This window comes from Porites lutea, chromosome 12 (genome assembly GCF_958299795.1).
Source record: "Porites lutea chromosome 12, jaPorLute2.1, whole genome shotgun sequence".
Classification (NCBI taxonomy): domain Eukaryota; kingdom Metazoa; phylum Cnidaria; class Anthozoa; order Scleractinia; family Poritidae; genus Porites; species Porites lutea.
In genome coordinates, this window is record NC_133212.1 from 3,506,738 (window position 1) to 3,526,493 (window position 19,756).

The 19,756-nt window shown below is 38.9% G+C and overlaps 1 protein-coding gene across 2 annotated transcripts; it reads left to right on the plus strand.

Annotated features, from left to right (window-relative positions):
* The first annotated feature begins 3 nt into the window (after positions 1–3).
* Positions 4–17,449, plus strand: LOC140921143 (thimet oligopeptidase-like). Of its 2 annotated transcripts, XM_073371108.1 has the most exons (25): positions 4–159; positions 571–643; positions 2,206–2,272; positions 3,984–4,023; positions 4,437–4,512; positions 4,688–4,819; positions 5,377–5,414; positions 5,823–5,935; positions 6,386–6,440; positions 6,838–6,885; positions 7,616–7,732; positions 8,121–8,262; positions 8,782–8,801; positions 8,965–9,030; positions 9,713–9,817; positions 10,394–10,426; positions 10,888–10,962; positions 11,565–11,638; positions 12,330–12,433; positions 12,983–13,065; positions 13,838–13,882; positions 14,566–14,629; positions 15,324–15,391; positions 15,854–15,970; positions 17,269–17,449. In XM_073371108.1, the coding sequence occupies exons 1-25, from the start codon at positions 4–6 to the stop codon at positions 17,350–17,352; spliced, it is 1,995 nt and encodes a 664-aa protein (XP_073227209.1). In that variant the 3' UTR covers positions 17,353–17,449. The 2 variants fall into 2 exon arrangements, 1 of the variants encoding a protein (XP_073227209.1); XR_012163995.1 differs by lacking the exon at positions 14,566–14,629.
* Positions 17,450–19,756: the final 2,307 nt, after the last annotated feature.

Consider the following 19,756-nt stretch of genomic DNA (forward strand, 5'->3'; position numbering starts at 1 on the left):
ATAATGGCGGCGGTCGCGGAAGGAGTGAAATTAGACTGGAATTTATCCACTGAAGAGATCTTAAAACGAACGGACGAGCTTATCGAGCGTTCTAGGAAAGTTTACAATGCTGTCGGTGCGCTGAGACCTGAGGAACTGACGTACGAAAACTGCTTGAAGGTATAAACGTGTTTACCAACTGCTTTGTCTATCCAATTTTTTATTTCTTCCCGTGGCGCACGAACTGTCCACGTGCTGCAATCTCTTTTGATTCTGTAAGAGTGAGTTTTGAGCACATGAACGGTTGCGTGTTGTTGTTTTGCAAGCCTGACCGCACAAGTGGTTCTTTTGTTGGAATATTTCGCAACGACGTACTAAATATGGGCAAATTTAGTTTTTTTTTTACACATCGTGATCTTCACATCAAACTGCAACTTTGAACTTTTACTTTTGGCTTTGCCCGCGTGATATGAAATTTGACTCCTGCGTTAAAGATGGTAGACTGATATAACTGTGATAGTTGTGTACATACAGGTAGTAATAATCTGCAAATTAAAAGGAATTGTGAAACTATGGTTGTCTTTTGTCTAGGCTTTATCTGATGACACAGCTGAATATCATACTGCAAAATCCAACCTGGATTTTCCTCAGCATGTGTCCACAGGTAAAACAATAAATATATATTATTCATTCAAAATATATCCCCAATTCTGATTGGCTAAAAGCACACGCATAATTAACCATAACCAGTTACTGATGACCAAATCTGGAAGAATTATTTTTGTGTTAAACGAGGAAATGACGTCAAAAATGCAGCCTTCTACAGGTTAATGCACTGTTAACCGAGAAGACCTGGGGACGAGGTTGAGTTGAAATTTTAAAAAATGGCAGACACTTCACTCATATCAAGAGTAAGAACTACAGCTGGAACTAGGCGAAATAATGGCTAAAAACATAGCAAAAACAGCAAGAAGACAACTCGGAGGTCGACATCTGCTATTTGGAGAATATTTGGGGAGCCGGACAAACCTAAACGTACACTATCAAAGATAAACTTAACATCGATGCAGATAAGCATGTTTTAGCTATATTTTTAAACTAGGAATTATTTTGAGGCCTTCGGTAACACCCTCCTCAATCTGCTTAATTCTTCATATCCTACTCAGCCTCATTCATTAATAATTGATCCTATTTAACTTGTATATTTATACCGTAAAATTCCGAAAATAAGCCCCGTGGCTTATACTTTTCAAAGGCCCTTTTTGAGGGGCTTATTTACGGAGGGAAATTTGCGTTTCTAAATTGATTGGGCTAGCGTTATAGTTGGAAGTAAATTTACCGTTTTTGCTTTGTTTTACTTTGTATTTGAGGGTAATTTTCCAAGTACAAGCCCCTGGGGGGCTTATATTTGGAGGGGCGATTTAACGGGGGATTTTTTGCGTTACCCGTTTGGGGGGTTTATATTTGGAGGGGCTTATACATGGAGGGGCTTATTTTCGGAATTTTACGGTACCTTAATCTCTCATGCCTTGGGCACAAGTCCCACTCCCACAGATCCAAAACTTCAATTTCACTCCAGCTGTCAAGGGAAGACCACTTTTTCTGGTGGAAACGGTATTAAAAGAATCTGAAAAAAATACAGTTGAACCACCATTAAGACCACCTATTAAGTGGCTAGGGGATGTTCCATCCCCCCAAGTTTTTTTCTTCAAAGAAGCCGATAAATTTTGACCCTTCACACGATGTTTGAAAAGGGCGCTGACATAAATTGAGGGTTCGGATTGCAGCCATCTTAAGCTGGGAGGGAGGGAGAGAAGGAGTGTGGATAAAAATTGTCCAATTTTGAACCCCTAAATGTCATGTTTCTGTTACAGACATTGCCGTCTTAGTCTAATTATAAAGTTTATGCCCTAGGATATTACGCTATATAATATTGTTTGTGCAAAAATGTTGGGAGAACCTCACCACAACATTTTGAGGAGAATTTGCTTTTTTATCACTGACAATACTCTGATAATTTTTTTCAGTATTAGAGCTGTTTCTTGCAGTGTAAAAGTTATTAAAAGATAAATATCACTGTAAATTATATTTCAGTAAGGCAAATTAAATATATAACAGGATCAATGATCGACAGAAAAAAAAATGCTTTGCTTAAAATAATTACCATCATACCTTAATTGTAACAGGACTTATCTGTTAAAATTACCAATATTATTTTTACTTTAGACAGGGAAATCAGGACTGCAAGTACTGAAGCTGATAGAAAATTGTCTGAATTTGAAGTTGAAGTCAGGTATTGCATTATACATTATAATGCTATAGTCTACTATATTTTGTACCATACAATTTATTATTATTTGCAGGGTGTCCAGTTCCTATTTTTTCCTATTTTTTCCTATTTTTTGAGCCCATTCCTATTTTCTCCTATTTTTAGACTAAAACCTCCTATTTTTCCTATTTTTTGGCTGGTGAAGCCAAAATTTGTAACAAAATTGAAAATGGAATTATAGTTGTATGTGTTTTTGAGTGAAATTTATGATAAAGCAAGTAGCATGTTGACTTTGTTGTTCTAATATTAGTAAAAATGACAGTTGCATTTGTTCTTTCCATGACCTCTATTGCCTATGAGAGTTCGGTTAACATTTTTTTTTGTTACGTTTTGTATAATTTTTTCGTGCACTTGCATGTATTGTATGAAGTGTTATAGTCCTCGTGACTATTGAATATTAGTAAAATCCAACTACTGATCTATTATCAGTGCTGCGTTCTGATTGGTTGAGCTACTACTAGGCTATATGTTATAGCCCACTAGTAGCGAAAAGTGCGGGCTTTTTGGCGGCAAAAAAGGATTAAAGTCTAGCTTTAACTAGGTAAAATTTTTTTATTCTCAATATTTTTGACCAACCAGTTGGATTTTACAAAAACAATTATTCCTCTCGCCCTCATTTCCTCTGAGCCAATAGCCCATTCGGCCGCTATTGACTCAAAGCCCATTCGGGCTCGAGGAATAATTGTTAAATATTTTGCATAGCTCACTGAAACTGCATTTCAGTAACTGTACATGTTATATTTTATTTTGAAGTCTTGCTCGCTTTTATGTTCATCTTTGAAACTGAAAACAGAATCAAGTTGTCCTCTCACAACACAGGCCAGAAAAATCATCCAGCGTCATTTTGCATACACCGCGGAGAGCCTGGTTCCGTACTTAAAATTACGCGGTCTCTTGACTCAAACAACCATATTCTCAACCAGCCACCGATTGCAGATTAATGGAAGGAAAGCTTTCCAAAGGACTTTTTTCGATATCCTTCAATGACAACTCAATCGTAAGAAATTTCTATCCTAAGAAATTTCACTCTTCAAAGCTTTTGAAAGATTTGCCGTCAACTTGAAGGGGATTTCCATATGATCACCTTTGATTATAGAACCACCTCGACCTGTAGTCAGTCATATCATTCCGATTTGATACAGCGTAACAGAGCCAATAAACTAAACGTTACTGATGATTTTCACTCCTTCGTAGCCACGAAAGTTGATCTAAATCCTGTGAACATAGAATCTGAGGACTCGTAGCCTTTATTATAACCCTTATGGAGTACAGGGAAGCTATCTTTGTCGACGAAAGTACTTTTGATTTTCCTATTTTTCTCCTATTTTTTAATGCAAAGTTTCCTATTTCTCCTGTTTTCTCAATCCTGAGTTTCCTATTTTCCTATTTTTTTGAGCAACCATGCCGCTGGACACCCTGTATTTGTTCACCTTTTGTCTGCTAATGAAATCATATTAGTGCATATTATACCTGTGTGTGATAATGGTTTAATTTATTTTTTTTGTTTTGTTCTTGATTTGTATTTTCCCTCATCTCTGTGTATAGCAGTACATTGCGCACTTAAACAAACGGAAAAAAAGAAATTGAACAGAAACTGAACAGAACCTATACACTGTACAAAATTTAATCATAAGGAAATTATCTGACATTGCATTTAATCTTCCCTCATTTTCAGTATGAGAAAGGATGTGTTTGACAATCTTGTGGCTTTCAAGGTAGGTTTTATCAAACGTTATTATTAGTTATTTTGTGTTTTCAGACCAAAATTTAGTCGTTCCCCGATACAGCTGCTCTATTTCAAACCAGTGACACAAAGTCTCTAGAGGCTGACTAAACCACTCTTTTGCTGACTACTGATCCATGACTAGGGTTTTTTTAACTGCTTACAGATCAGAGGTACTATTCCATGTCATTGGTCCTTTTTCTCATACTACTATTGTTAAATTGAAAGTTTCACCCGGGACGTTTTGATGATTCCATGTCATCATTATCAAAAATTATTCTCCCCACTACTTCTATTGAAAAAGTATAGGGACAGTAAATGAGAATCTCAATTTTGATCTTAGGGTTTAAAGGGTTAATCATGCATGTACGTTGTAAGTTCATGTATAATTTTTTTTCTCCATAGGAGAGAAATATAGGGCCTTTGTCATCTGAGGCTTCTCGAGTTTTGGAGAGGTTAATCAAACTGGGTAAAAGAAATGGTATGTACTGTGTATCTCACTGAAATACTATACATCGAGTTTCTTAATGTAAATGTGTTGTCCATCACCTAGAAAATTTAGAACTTTCAGTTTTGAAGACTGGAGATGTAAAAAATGATTAGCAATCAACCTGGCATGTGCACATGCCGTTTATTTGTTTTGTTGTATCTGCCAGGTCTTCATTTACCAGAAGAAGTTCAAAAAGAAATCAAGGCAATCAAATCTCGTATGAGCAGTCTGGAAATTGATTTTAACAAAAATTTGAATGAGGAGAACACTATCTTAGAATTTACCAATGAAGAATTAGGTAAGTTTCCTCTGTGGGCAAATTACAATAAATTGTACATAATTTATGTATCAAGGGTTAAAAGTTAGAACTGTTTCAAAAAAGTAGTTAATATTATGATAATTCCAGTCGAGCAATGTTTCTCTATGCTTGCTAGTGGTTGACTTGTATCAAGTGGGTCATTATACCTTCAAAAATTCCTAGCATTTTCCCTCGCCTCCCTTTTTGTCAGTATTGGGTGTGGCAAGTATTCCACCAACCAGGCTGTTCAGTGTAAATGTTCAATGCCTTTGGTGGTCGCTGCCTACTGTTGGTTGCTATGGATACCTCTTGCCCATGCCTTGTTGCTTTCCAGATCCCCTGACCTCAACTCCCAAACTCATCTATTTTTGTTGGGTTTAACATTATATCCAGAGTAACTCTTTGCATTTTCCCTTTGTTTTCTTTGTTTCTATAGTCATCATTTCTTTTTGCTCTTTTGTTTTACATTTGTACATGTATTTACCCTTTTGGCTATCAGTAACACTCAACTGTCAAACCCCATTAAACTTTTAACTTTTTATTATTCCTGTGTTTAGCTGGTATGCAGGAGGATTTTATCAACAGTCTAGAAAAGGTACTGACAGTAATATTGTATCTGATACATATCACTCTTATCAATTCAAAACATACTGTTGGAAGTGACCTGTGATTCTTCAGCACCTGCCAGAAAGTAATAATTACAAAGATTGTTGTAAAATGTCATTATCATTTATCTTGCTTGACTGTAGTATGCTTTGGAAGTGAAGCAAATAACAATTCAATGGCTGAATGTGACTTTTCTTTTACCATACTCCAGATAAAATATTGTGAAGAAGGGAAAACTAGAGAATCTAAAGAAAAAAATTACCTTTTCAGCTCAAGTATATGTACACAAACCAGCAGCAAATAAACTCAAGCCACCAATATACCCATCTCCAGGAATGAGGTTTCCAAGGCGAACAGCATTTGTGGGACTGACATCAGTTTATTGTTTTTTATTTAGACTGATGCTGGCTTGAACAAAGTCACACTGAAGTATCCTCACTACTTTCCCATAACAAGAAAAGCATCCAATCCAAAAACCAGGCAAAGAATAGAATATGCATTCAACCGGAGGTACATAGTTTGTTATGCTCTGTTGCTGCATGTGCTCTTCCCTTGTAATTCCTGGGAAATCCTTGGAAATATACTTACATTGATGATGATAGTAATAACGATAACGACAACGATAGCTATAATGATAATGATAACGATATTGATATTGATATTGATATTGATAATGATACTGTGCTCTGAATGACAGGGGTTTGCACTTCCTTTGTAATTCCTGGGAAATACTTGAAAGTATTATACTAACACTGATAATGATAATGATATGATAATTATAATGATAATCATCTTTGGTTGCTGCTTGAAGGAGTTTGTCTTTATTGACTGACTTAGTTGAGCCTCTTTGTGTGACCAAGGCATGTACATGTATTCTTCTCATAGGTAGTGAACTAGCATGGTTTAAACAGGGTCAGACAGACTTGTTTATCAAGATTTTTTTATTCATTTCTTTTCCAGGTGCATTCAGGAAAACACTCCAATTTTAGAAGAACTTGTAGAACTTAGAAAAAAGGTATAGTCTGCAGGCATAATAATAATAATAATAATAATAATAATAATAGTAATAATAATAATAATAATAATAATGGTTAATAAATGTTATTTATATTATTTCAAAATACACACTCCATGTTATATACCTTAGCTGCAAGTATGCTACAAATTGTTTCTTATATAACAATGAAATGTGAATGAAATTTTGTTTACTACGTGTTTACTACAAATATTTAAGTTGTTGCAATCCATTTTTTGTTTGAAGTTTTTAACTCAAATCCCTTTTTTACCTTCTGCAGGCTTTATCTCCGTCAACATTATGTGTGTTGTCATTTGCAGTGCTTAGAGAAATTGGAACAAATTTGTTTTCAAAATTTTTAGACATTTATAGTTTTTGTGCTACTTTTATGATGTAGATGGCAGACTTACTTGGCTATCCCACACATGCAAGCTACATCACTGAGGTATTTCAGTACTCTCGTTATACTGACATGCACAATATTATTGATTAAACGAGAACAAATAGCTATCATTGGCTAAATTCAAGAGAAAAAAAGGTAAAGGTAAAGGAAACCACAAGCCAAAGGCCCAAACAGCCAGTGCTTATCCAGGTTACCTTAGCATGAAGCATGCATAGGAGCATTGCTACTCCCCCGCCCCCCGCCCTCCCCCCTTGGACAGGATACTAGTCCATCGCAGGGGCTAGCACTAGTCCCCAGCAGTTTGTCACCGGTACCGGCCATTTAAATACCTGGTTGAAGAACGACAAAGTGGAGTGAAGCTCCTCGTCTAAGAAAACAATGCGATGGGGGACGCTTGAACCGCAGACCTTCAGGTCTGGAGTTTGAGGTGTTACCTGCTCAGCGACACATGCCTTCAAGAGAAAAGGATAGACGCTAATCTGTTTGAGATTCTCTCATCATTTCAAATTGGAAAACCTTTGTGCAGAACAAAAGTTATTAATTTAAACTAAAGGGAAGTACAGTGCTACATACAAGTATATATGGCTGTGCCATTAAGTGTCTCAGATTTCAAAACAGAAAATAAAGTGATGTATGAAAGTTGTGTTGTATACTATAAGAATTAAGTTTACATCTCAACATTTTGATTAATGAGGGGGTGGGACTGGCCACCATTCTTCTGATTCTGTCACTGCATAGAATATTAATATGCTTTTCTGTCTGTTTATTTTAGTTGCGGATGTCTAAAACAGCTGAGGCAGTTTCCAGTTTTCTGTCAGAGTTGTGCAGCAAGTTGAGACCCCTTGGCGATGCGGATTTGGCAGAAATGTTAAGTTTGAAAGAAGCTGAGGTATGCACATGTTAACTCAATAAAACCATTCACTCCCAACAAAGCCGTTAGGCAAAACTCAGCAAAATTTGCAATTCTTATTTTTTAAAATGCTGAAAAACAAATAACCCCCTTTGGAAGTATTCTTCAACATGAGGGGAGATATACACACACTAATGTAACACAAAGCCATTTCCCTTTATTATGTAACCTTAACAATGGTGATTCTTTCACATGTGAACATAGCATGTTATTGTTGTGAGTCAAGTTATCATGTTTGACTGGTAATTCATTAGTTTTTATATAAAAAATTGTGAATCTTCCAGGTACGACACCAGTGAGGTTATTTCTAGCATCCTCATTCCCCAGTTCTCACACTTCACTTGCCTTTTGTGGCTTCTTCTTGCAGTGCAAAGAGTTGGGGCATAAATATGATGGCAAAATCAACTACTGGGATATGCGCTATTACATGACCATGGTGGAAGAGAAAAAATACGCAGTGGATCAGAACAAGCTGAAGGAGTATTTTCCTCTTCATATAGTTACCAAAGGTATGTATTGCTGAAGCAGTGTAGTTCCTAGATTGTTGACAGTTTTTTTCTCTTGGGATTGTGGAGAGCTTGGAGAGTGATTGTTGGTTTCATGTGGCGAAGAAAATCTGGGGCGAGTGCAGAGTGCCTGTGGAGGCCAGGATGACAGGCGATGTAGTTGTGGGGGGGAGGGGGAGGGGGAGGGGGTAGACTATTGATAGTCTGCCACGTTTATGGTTGTTGTTGAGGTCAATCCCCATCCCCAAGCTCAAAACACCACAAAAACTGGGAAGGGTGATAAACTTACAGGCTCATTCCCTCAAGGTAGTTTCTACTTTGCCAGTTTCTGCTGCCTTTTCAACTCGCCAATTGACAGTCTCACAGAAAAATTAGAAAAAGATGAAGAGTGGGACAGAGGTAGGGTGTGTCCTGTACCACTCTGAACCTCTGTCTAACAGAAGATTTGGTGTTTTTCTCAAACTTCTGCAATTTTTTAAAAAATGCGCTCTATTGAATATTTCTTCCTTTTTTCCCCCATAGGCCTACTGGATATCTATCAGGTACTTTGTATTTTTTTTCTGGACTTTTGAATTTTGTATAACATTTTAAAGAGATTGTTATTGTGTTCTCTTCTGCATACAGCAACTTATATGTGCTTTAAAATAATTATCACATTTTTTTGTGACAGTAGAATTATCGTTTTAAAATAACTATTTTTCGTAGGAGCTATTAGGTCTACGTTTTGAGGAAATTCAAAACCCTCATGTGTGGCACAAGGACATTCAGATGGTAAGCGCAAATTTGTTTGATATTGAAGTATAAAAAAAGATAAACGGGACTGCTTCTTTAATTTCTGTGCAAAAAAAAGGGATCTCTTCAAAACATCACGAAAAATGTTGAAGAGAGAAAAACGTATTACTGATGGCATTCAAAAAAAAGGTGAAGGAAAATGTGTGAAATGCAACATCAGGGAAAGTGGTTGAGGGGAATTCTTTTTGGCCTGGTATGTGGCACAATGAATTTATTTAGGGAATGAAGAGGTTACAAAAGATGTCAAGAAGTAGAGATTTGGGATTAAGGGTGGCAAAGGATGCAGATTTCTGCAGCTTGTCAAATGGAGGGTTGCCAAATGTAGGTAAACATTTTTGGCCTGGTATAATAAATTATTATTATTGGTGCTTGAGGGTTTTAGAGTTTTGTTGACAAATACCCTGTACAGAAAAGTATAGCCTGTGTAGCATGGCGGTTTTGCCGGACACATTACTGAATGCCACCCGCCCCAATCTCCTCGCGGTTTCTCTGCCATCACCCGCCTTTATTACTTTGTGGCCCAACCAAAACCGCCATGCTAGGCAGGCTAAGAAACATATAGAGAATAATCCTTCTGGGTTGTAATACATGTATATGAACTTACACTTTTATGAGCTTATAGTCATTTGGCTGATTAAATTCTTCTTAACTTAATTTGTAGTTTAGTGTTAAAGATGTGGCATCTGGTGATGTCATAGGTTATTTCTACCTCGATCTGTTTCCAAGAGAAGGCAAATTCAGTCATGCAGCTTGCTTCGGATTGCAGGTGAATAGAAACACATATTGATCATTTCTTTGCAACTTAAAGTAAAGTAACAGTCAAGTCGGGAAAAAGTGATAGCAACTCCAGATCAAAAACTCAAATATTTCTAATCTCAGACTGTGGGAGCAGTTTTAAAGATGTATAAAGTGACTGCTTATTCTCTGACTCATCCCAGTGGTCTCTATTAGGATAATTCTCGTGACCAAAAGGAGCACAAGGGTTGATATCAGTCCTCGCTCTCCCCTGCGCTTCTCTTGTTTTTTATCATTAGGAAACTGAGAGATGACTTGGGTGAGTCAGGCATTCTGAAGTTTAGCGAGTGATGTACTGTGGGTGCCAGAGACTTTTCATGTACGGTTGGCCAAAGAATCCTGCCAGGCGAGAAAAACGCCCATGGTAATCACGGGGTATAAGAGATTAAATAACCCTCCACAAGGTTGTTGGCAATGCAATGCTGTCTGCTGCAATTTGAACCCAAACCCAACCTGGGGAGCAAGAGTGGCATAGTTACATTTTTGTAGAAAAGGACTAACCATTTTGTTATTATTATTATTATTATTATCCTTATTATTTGTTTAGCCTGGATGTTTGTTGGCTGATGGAACAAGACAGGTAGGTCTGAAGATCGTTTTTGTGACTTCAAAATACATGAATAGGATTGTAAACGTACAATATGGACAATTCAAGGGTATCCATATTAAAGAGGTTTCACTGAGTGGTTCTTACTTGTGTTGTCCATATTGTAGCCGTAGAAATGTATAGACTTAGAGAACTGTCTAAAAGCGTGGTGTCATTATTATAGAGGTCTCTACAATGAAAGGTCCAAATGTACCAGAAACAAACATGATATGTATCCATACCGTAGTGTAAATTTCAGTTGTTCAAAGTCAGGCAAAGAAGGTCTTTTATCATGTACGTGCATGGCAGAATTGAACTGTAAAATCGGGGGTCTGTCTTGCTGGTTTTCTGCAGTTTCTTGATTTGGAAATGGGTTCATTTGGGAGCAGCTGGTTTTGGACTAAACGCATTATAATTTATAGTGGTTCAATGTACTTTCTTTGGTTGTTTTGTAGCTGTCTGTTGCTGCCATGGTAGCTAACTTCACTAGAGCAACTGCCGACCACCCATCTTTGCTGACCCACCAAGAGGTAGGTACTCTTTAGTATCGCTTGCCTTTAGTTACTGACGCCAAGCTTGTTACAGATTTAAGCATTATGACTTGAACCTTGGCTGAACATGTCCGTCGTCTTGCTAGACAAAACACTTTGTGCCATCTTGTCTTTATCCACCCTAGTCTTGCCCCATGTAAGCAAGTCTGGATTCCAGAATCTGGGAAATATTTGCTTGTGGAATCCAGAATTCCAAGTTCCACTGACACAGAATCCTGAATCCACAGCGTGGAATCCACAATCCAAGACTGTCTTGGATTGTGGATTCAATCGAAGATTGAGGCGTTATTTTTTTGCGGTTTTCAGGCGAGCAAAGGAAAACGCGAGGAGATCAGTTTACTAACATTACTTTTCAAAAGTTGACATCGATGTACATATTTATACAAACCAAAAGCCATTTATTTCAAAAGATGTTTAATGCTGGTGAGAAAAAGGAAAAGTCAGCCCTTTCTGATTTTGAAACGGTGGATTACCTGAGTTTTTTGAGGAATTTCTAAAATTGCTCGGTTTGGTAAAAACAGTGATAAAACATCTGACCATTTTTTACTTCTTAATACTTTTTTTTTGTTGCTGTTTTAAAGGTGGAGACTTTCTTTCATGAATTTGGTCACGTGATGCACCAGATATGTGCAAAAACGGATTTTGCCTTGTTTAGGTAAGTGGTATGTGTTTGTACTCAACAGTTGACGTTACGGTACGTGGCATCATAAGCTAGCTTAAGGGAAGACGTTTTTGATCCACGTGTATCAACGTGAAAGTAGACTTATTACCCTCTTGCGCAGTAGCTTTGTGCATAATTTCGGGTAGCTTGCCCTTATTATAGTAAAGACATACTTAGCAATCCATACAAATTTTTGTCGCATCAATGCATATTAAAGGGGAAAAGGGACTCACTTCCCAGTTCAGGCAACTGAACTTGCATCCTTCAAAAACACCCATGCTTAAGTTTCATCAAGCGAGCAATGGAAATCAGAAAGATCTGTTTCCGCCGTTTCGGTGAGTAAAATACAGTCCTATTTTTCAGTCTAATTTGGTTCCCTTAAATCAGGGCCAATACAGTCCAATTACTTAGGGCCGACTTGGACCCAAGGACTGAAATGGGCCCCAGTGTGGGCTGGAATAGCCTTTTGATGGAGCTGTTTTGGCCTAAATTGTGCTCAAATGGCTCCAGTAGGGGCTGAATCAGACTTTGGTTGTAGGGCTGAATTGGCACTTGGGGGCTGAAACAGATCTTTTTAATTTTTAGTGAGGCTAACATACTAGTTACTTTGTGCAGCAAACAATGGGTTCTTTGTGTTTGTGTGATCTTCGCACGGTTTAATCTTGACAATGTTTCGTTGTTACAGTGGAACTCATGTGGAAAGAGACTTTGTCGAAGCCCCTTCTCAAATGTTGGAAAACTGGTGCTGGGAGAAAGAACCTCTTCATCGCATGTCAGCCCATTACAAAGGTGCGATAATTCAGTGAGTCTGAATACAATATACAGAAGAGAGCAGAGTTTTCTTCTTACAGAGGATTACTTTCTTTTTGCACCAGAATACAGTAAAAACCCGCAAGAAAGAACCTGTTGGGTTAAAATTGGCCAGTTAGGCCCTCCCTATGTAAGAACCTGTTTAGCCTAATATTTGAAACAGGTTCTTACTTTCTGAAATCTATTTGAAAGAATTCTGTACACATGGGCAAATAAGATAAGTCAATATTCAGGATTCTCTTTGGAGGTGCCTTATCACTTCAACTTCAATGTATTGGTATGCGGAATTTAAATGAGGAAGAAGCTGAATTTTACTGAATAATACTCTTAGCTACAACGTATTTTTTTCCTTCTGAAAATGTGAACCTATCTAAGAACGTAAATAGTCTAAATTTGTGCTAATTACCATTTATGTAAGAACCTATTTAGGCTAACTTAGGAGAGAATGGAGGTTCTTACTCGCGGTTTTTTACTGTAGTTGCCCTCGCTAATAGTTTTATAAATGTCGTTACAATTTTTCTGTTGCAGATTCTAGTGCTCTTACTGATGAAATGCTTGAGAAGCTCATAGCGTCACGTAATGCTAATACGGGAGTTTTCAATCTGCGACAAGTAAGAAAACAGTCCCTCGATTTTAATCTCGTTGTTGTTTTCATGTCAGCTGAAAAGCCAATCCTCTGCATTCTCCTTTTCCACGCTCGGAAGTAAGTTCATTGTACAGCGCATGTCGCACATTACCACGCAGAAAGTACCGCTCACTACCGCTCAGTAGCTCTCACTTGAGTCGCTACACTTTTATACTCTTAAAGTTAGAACCACCTGTTACACCATAATAAACAGTACCACAGGAAAGTACTGCTCAATAGCTCTCATTTGATTGGCTATAAAAACCACCTTGTACAGCATAGTAAACAGTACCACAGGAAAGTACAGCTCGGTAGCTTTCATTTGAATGGCTATAGGAACCACCGTGTACAGCATAATAAACAGTACCACAGGAAAGTACTGCTCAGTGGATTTCATTTGAATGGCTATGAGAACAACTTCGTACAGCATAAGAAACAGTACCACGGGAAAGTACTGCCCAGTAGCTTTCATTTGAATGGTTACACTTAGGGTTTTTTATTCACAGACACTGTATTTAGAACCACCTTGTACGGAATGATAAACAAAAACATTTTTACATCAGAAGAAACAGCACCACAGGAAAATGCTACTCAGCAACTTAATAGGTTTAAAATGTAACTCCTCAGGCCCGATTAAATCAGTCTTAAGGGTTAGAACCATCTTGAACAGATAAGAACAACAATGTACGCAACTCAATGTTTGCTCATTACACGTTCCTCTGTGACTCAAAAACCTGCTCCGCTTTCTTCCTCTCTAGATTCTACTAGCGACATTTGATCAAACGATTCATACTCAAGCCAAGGTAAAGTTCTTCTTGATTTGTCCTGTATTCTTAGTAGGATTCTTATAAACCAGTCATTTATCTCTTGCCTAGTGTATCTGCAGCTGTATGTTACCTTAGTCATTAGGAACGCTATCAACTACAAAGGCGAGGGCCGCAAGGAAAACGTCACTTGAAAAAAGAATTGTTTCCCATTAATTTTTTCTTGTAAGGCTGAATAATCGGAGGTGTGAATTCGTAGGAAGATTTTAAAAGTTCACAACAACTTGCACATTTGACGTTGTGTTTTAATTTGTAGAGAACGGCTGAGTAATATGCTAATATGAAGGCCCCATTCACACCGGCAAAACATTAAATTAAATCAACTTTTGTAAAATTTAATATCTGTGATAAACACTTAATTATAAATACGTTTTTTCCTTCGGGTTTAAGTAAGTTCTAGCCATCGTGTTTTTGTGTTTCCTAACTACCTGGTCGACTCGCGAATAACAGCAGACAGCTTTATGAGGTAAACAAGTTTCGACCGTGACAAACGTAAAAGGTTCCAAACGTTTTTGAAGCTTTTGGTATTAAGTGGTTATCAATCCTGTTGTTTTTGTGCCTTGATCTCGATCCAATTACTTCCCATTTTACACCATGAATAGAACTGCACTTAAACCAGTTTAACCAGTCTAATAATTTTATCACCTTTTTTGTGTGAACAGGCTAACACTGCAGAGATCTTTTCTAAGCTCTCAAGCGAAATTCTTCGTATCCCATCCACTCCAGGTTGGTTGGTGCTCCTGAATCGCAAGAGGCGTTAGTGCTTAACCCTTTATAAACCCCAATATCCACAAACAAATTCTCTAGACCGATCTTTATACATTACCTTAAAGAAGTGGTGGAGAGAATTTGTTTGAAGATCAAAGCATTTCACCTCAGGGGATGATTTTATTAATTAATATACTCCAATCTTATGATTACGTATTATAAAGTAAGAAATAAAATGTTGTTGATCACTTGGGACTTAAAGTGGTTTAGAAGCTTAAAAAGTCTCGTAACTATCTGTTTGTTTTTCAATATACCGTTTCTGCTTTTGTTCTGGTCCGCGATTTAAAAGAAGAAATTCCAATCAGTCTTGACATCTGCTCAGTTTTAGTTTGTTGTTGGGAAGCATATCAGCGTAAGTAGGATAAGTTGTCCGCCTTATGGAGAATCGCTAAGAATGATTGAAAAACGGTAAAATGTTGTCCGGTTTAGAGAGGTGTCAGTTTGTTGTAATATTTTTGCCGGCGAGTAATCTTGGAATGCGAGCATCAAGTCACACTTCTAAACAGGTTAATTAGTTCAACACCCGCGTTAACATTTCACAGGCGTAGAGGGAAGAGTCAAGTCTCCTAGGTTCTCTATAGTGAAGGCTGACTTGGCTTTGTGGAGAGGATTGCATTCATCTCAAACAACTGACGTACAATTAAATTTCCAGGAACCAACATGCCTGCCTCATTTGGTCATCTCGCTGGAGGATATGATGCACAATACTACGGATATCTGGTAAGATTATTCACAGTACTACAGATATCTGGTAAGATTATGCACAATACTACGGATATCTGGTAAGATTATCTGGGAAGAAAATTTTCAATTCTTGCTGTATCTAGGAAGGCAATGCCATCAACGTGAAGTTGATTTCAGTTGGAGTGCGAAAAATATTTCATGATAGCTTAGGATTTGCATACCAACTAAGACATATTTTGTTTCTGTCAATTAAAGCGTGGGATCCTATCGATTCTTTGGAACTTCTGGATATGATTTCCAAACGTCTTTTGCCGCAATAATTTTTACGACTTTCGAATTGTTGGTAACTGTTTCCTCTCTCTTAAGTGATCGACAGAAAAATAGGGGGGAGGGGGGGGGGGGCAAGTGTTAAGCGTTCCCGACTTAAACCTCGAGATTGACTTATCAGTAACGCGATATTTCGACTTATAACATTTTCAAACTTGTTCTGTTTGACAGTGGAGTGAAGTTTTCTCGATGGACATGTTCCACACCCGGTTTAAAAAAGAAGGAATAATGAATCCTATAGTTGGACTGGACTACAGAAAGTTCATCTTGCAGCCTGGCGGAACATTGGTGAGTTAAGATCGGTTCTTCTACAACGTGAAGATTAAAAAAAAAAACACTCTGAAAACCTGGCGTGAACTAATGGACAAAAATTACGTAATATCCACTTGACGTTAGTAGGGCCGTTTGTTAAAACGGACTTAAACGGATGATCGATAACAACATCGCGTTTATCTGCATAAGAGGCTTAACGACCTGGCTCCAGGCCCCGGTTGTTCAAACGTTGGATAGCGCTATCCACCGGCCCCAGTGGATAGCGTAATTGATTTCCGTAATACTTACCCGTTGGATAGTGATTTATCCGGTGGATAGTACTCTCGAACGTTTGAACAACCGTTTGAACAGCCGCCAGTTGTTCAAAAGGATGATAACGCTGTCCACTGGTTAAATCTCTATCCAGTGGATAGCGCAAATGGTTTCCCTAATACTTATCAGTTGGATAGCGATTTATCCAGTGGATAGCGCTATCCAACGTTTGAACAACCTGGGCCAGACTCTGAAAGCTTCAGTTATGCTTCCTCGATAAAAACCCATGTAGACTCCGATGGTTGCTCTAAATCGCGGTCAAAGTTTGACTTTGTTCAAACAATCGGTCTTATAAGACGCCAGAAAATAGAATCTCGTGGTCGGGGAGTGGTGAGGTGCGTGGTCGGGGAATGGTGGGGGGTACCAACAATTACCATTTGTTAGAAATGACCGCTCGGACACCCCAGCCGGATTAGTCTGTTCTTCTTAAATAGTATGAACGGCAGTGATGGGTTTTAGCGAAAAATTAGAGGAAGGACTCTTATTTAAGTTTCAAAGTGATTTGTCCTGCCGTCCACTTCAGCTTTTTTGGTAAGTGCCCTCAAATACTTCCTCAGATTAAAGGAAGAAAGCTAAAATTGACACAATTGCGTAAAGCAAGCTTATCCCGCAATGGGGGGTCAATCGTGTACTCGGATGCTTATATAACGTGTTGAAGATACATAATTATTGGTTCAATTACGAGGATTCCCTCAATTGTTTTGATATTTTTTCTTTAGCCTGTGTGGCAGGCGTTTGAAGGGGAACGGAAAGGGAAATTCGGGCGTGCGAGATCACGGGGGGGAGAAAAGAGAACTCCCTCGTGCTCTCGCGTGCCCGCATTCCCTCTTCCCTTTCCCCTGCATGACAGGCGCTTAAAGGGGGAAGGGAAGGGGAAATTCTAGCGTGTGAGATCACGGGGGGAGAAAGGGAACTCCCTCGTTCTTTCGCGTGCCCGCATTCCCTTTTCCCTTTCGCCTTTCCTCCCGGCTTTTCTTCTAAATGTCCTATTTCTTTTTTAGGATGCCTCTGACATGCTTAAGAACTTTCTTGGCCGAGAGCCCAACCAGGATGCCTTCCTTGCAAGCAAGGGACTCAAAAACTAGTCTTATAGAAAGAACCACAACCACTTCATTACGATTAAGTTGCATGCACCTCACAAAAGCGCTGGTCGCACACGATAAAGATTGAAACAACGTATAATTTATTAATCTCTTAAAGATTGCCTCCTTAGGCTTCTGCGCAGGCTCGATCCAAGGGGCGTTGTGGATATCGGCTGCGCTGAGTGTCTGCAAGCGCGAAACTCAAAAGAGTCACCGCCAACCACTTTATCGACATTAAGGCTTTGCGCCCCCTTCTCCTTCCTCTCACCCCTATCCCCCTGCTCCCAGCCCTTACCATCCTTCGCCAAAAAGGGAAAGAATCATCGTATTCTTGATTCAAGAGTAGCGAGTGCTCCTGGTATCACCTGGGTATTTATATTTAAGAGGGTAAGATAATCGAAGGACTGAAGGGGAATAAACAACAAAACAAATCTCAGCAAAAGGCAAACTGACAAGAACACGGCCCCCGAGATTACCTCCCCCCCCCCCCCCCCCCCCAACTGAATTTGACGTGAGTTTACTAAAAGAGAGAAAAAAAGACTAATTAAGTTTTAAAGGTATTTCGGCTCCACTACGCAGTACAACATGAATCGAAAAAACATTTTTGCTTTGGCTGTTCCGGCCGTGCACCGAGAGATATAACAGTACGTTATACTACATTCAAACATGTGGTAGATAAAGTAGAACAGCCGAGCTGAGCGACAGTTTACAAAGAATACTGTCAAAACGGAGGCCAGAAAAACTTGCCGGAAAAAAACTCCAGTTGGGAAAAAACTCGGCAGGAAATCTGGTTAGGGTCCATGGCTCATGCTCTGAAAAGCCCACATGTATTCCAACAAAGCTCGGTAAATTCAAAATAATTATTCGAAAACAAACTGAAAATAACGAAATTGCGAAACTCGATCTGTCACTTTTAATAAATCAAATAATATGTGAAAAAAAAAGATCATAATGTGGGCTAACCTGGAATGGTTTGCGACGTGATAAACATCTATTTTGCAGCACTCCATTCTACCCATACTGCACTTCAACTGAAACCGCCCCAGTCCCCACAGCTCCCGTGCCGCATGAATATTTCATTTCCGGCTAATTCGTATCCACTCAAACGGCGGGAATTTCATTTGGCAGAAATTCAATCGATCTCATGCTCCGAAAGTTTCTGTTATACGCTTGCGCTTTTTATTTGAGTGTCAATGTATTTAGCACGAAAGTGCTAACTGGGGACACTACATTTTACGTCTTCTACTGGAGACGGGACCGCCATTTTACGTGGTCATCCGAGCCACGCGAAGGTCCAGCCGCCTGCAGGGCAAATGAAGTACCTTCATTTCTCAGTTATTTTAAGACCCTGAGTATTGGTCCGGCCCCGGGAATCGAACCCACGACTTCCCGCTCTGTAGTCAAGCGCTCTACCGACTGAGCTAATCCTGCCGCGGTAATGAAGCAAAACCGAGAAACTCGAGAAGTGATCCACCATCTTAGGGCCTACCCTGGCACTAGGGTTTTTCTACCTGCCTTGTAAACGCTCTGCTATGGATAACTCACCTACCCGGGACAACTTTCCTCCGTAAGTTATAACATCTGAACAATATAAGGTATTTTCTGTAAACGATGATAATATTTCGCCCCCTTTTTTCGTGAATTTAACGTGTTTTCCATACGGAACTTCAAGTTTTATTTGAAATCTTGAACGTTACAAAGAATGTGACACATGACGAAACACGTCAGTAAAGCTGGTAAAGTTGACCCGGGTGATAGGGTAGCCGTTACCCTCCCTCCTTGTAAACAGGGCCTGACTACCCTGGAATTGTCCAGTACATAGTTTTAGGTATTTGGTACCATTTTTCAGCTTTTTGACCGTTTTGACTTTGAAAGACAAAAAAAAAAGCAGCCAAAGCCATAGCAGCACTTTTGTAGGGTTCAACTATACAACGATTCACCTCATCTCTTCGCGCTCTGTTGCGCGTCAGTTCTCCACACTTACTCTACCAACCTGCCCTATACTTCGCACGAGCTCTTGCTTGGTCCCACAACACAACATACTGCTTCCGCTCGGTCCTTTTCTACCGTCGGGCGCAACGTAAGTGACCTGTTAATTGACGAATTAGTATAATCAAGTCTTAACATACCCTGGCTCCAGAGGTCTGTTCTCAAAATACCAAATACTAAAGAAACCGTGGTTTATACGGTTTGATAAGGCTCACTCACGACTGAACAAAAAAAGCAAAAAAACAAACAGAATAAGCAATACAACAAAATTCAGCAAACCAACCATTTATGTGCCAAATTAAAACGTTTGCAACAGAATAAATTGATTAGATCAGGCAAGTAGGGACTAAACGGGCTGAATAGTTTCAATGTTTATTTTGCATTCTCTGGGTTGTCAAGGACACTCGAAAAAGTCGAA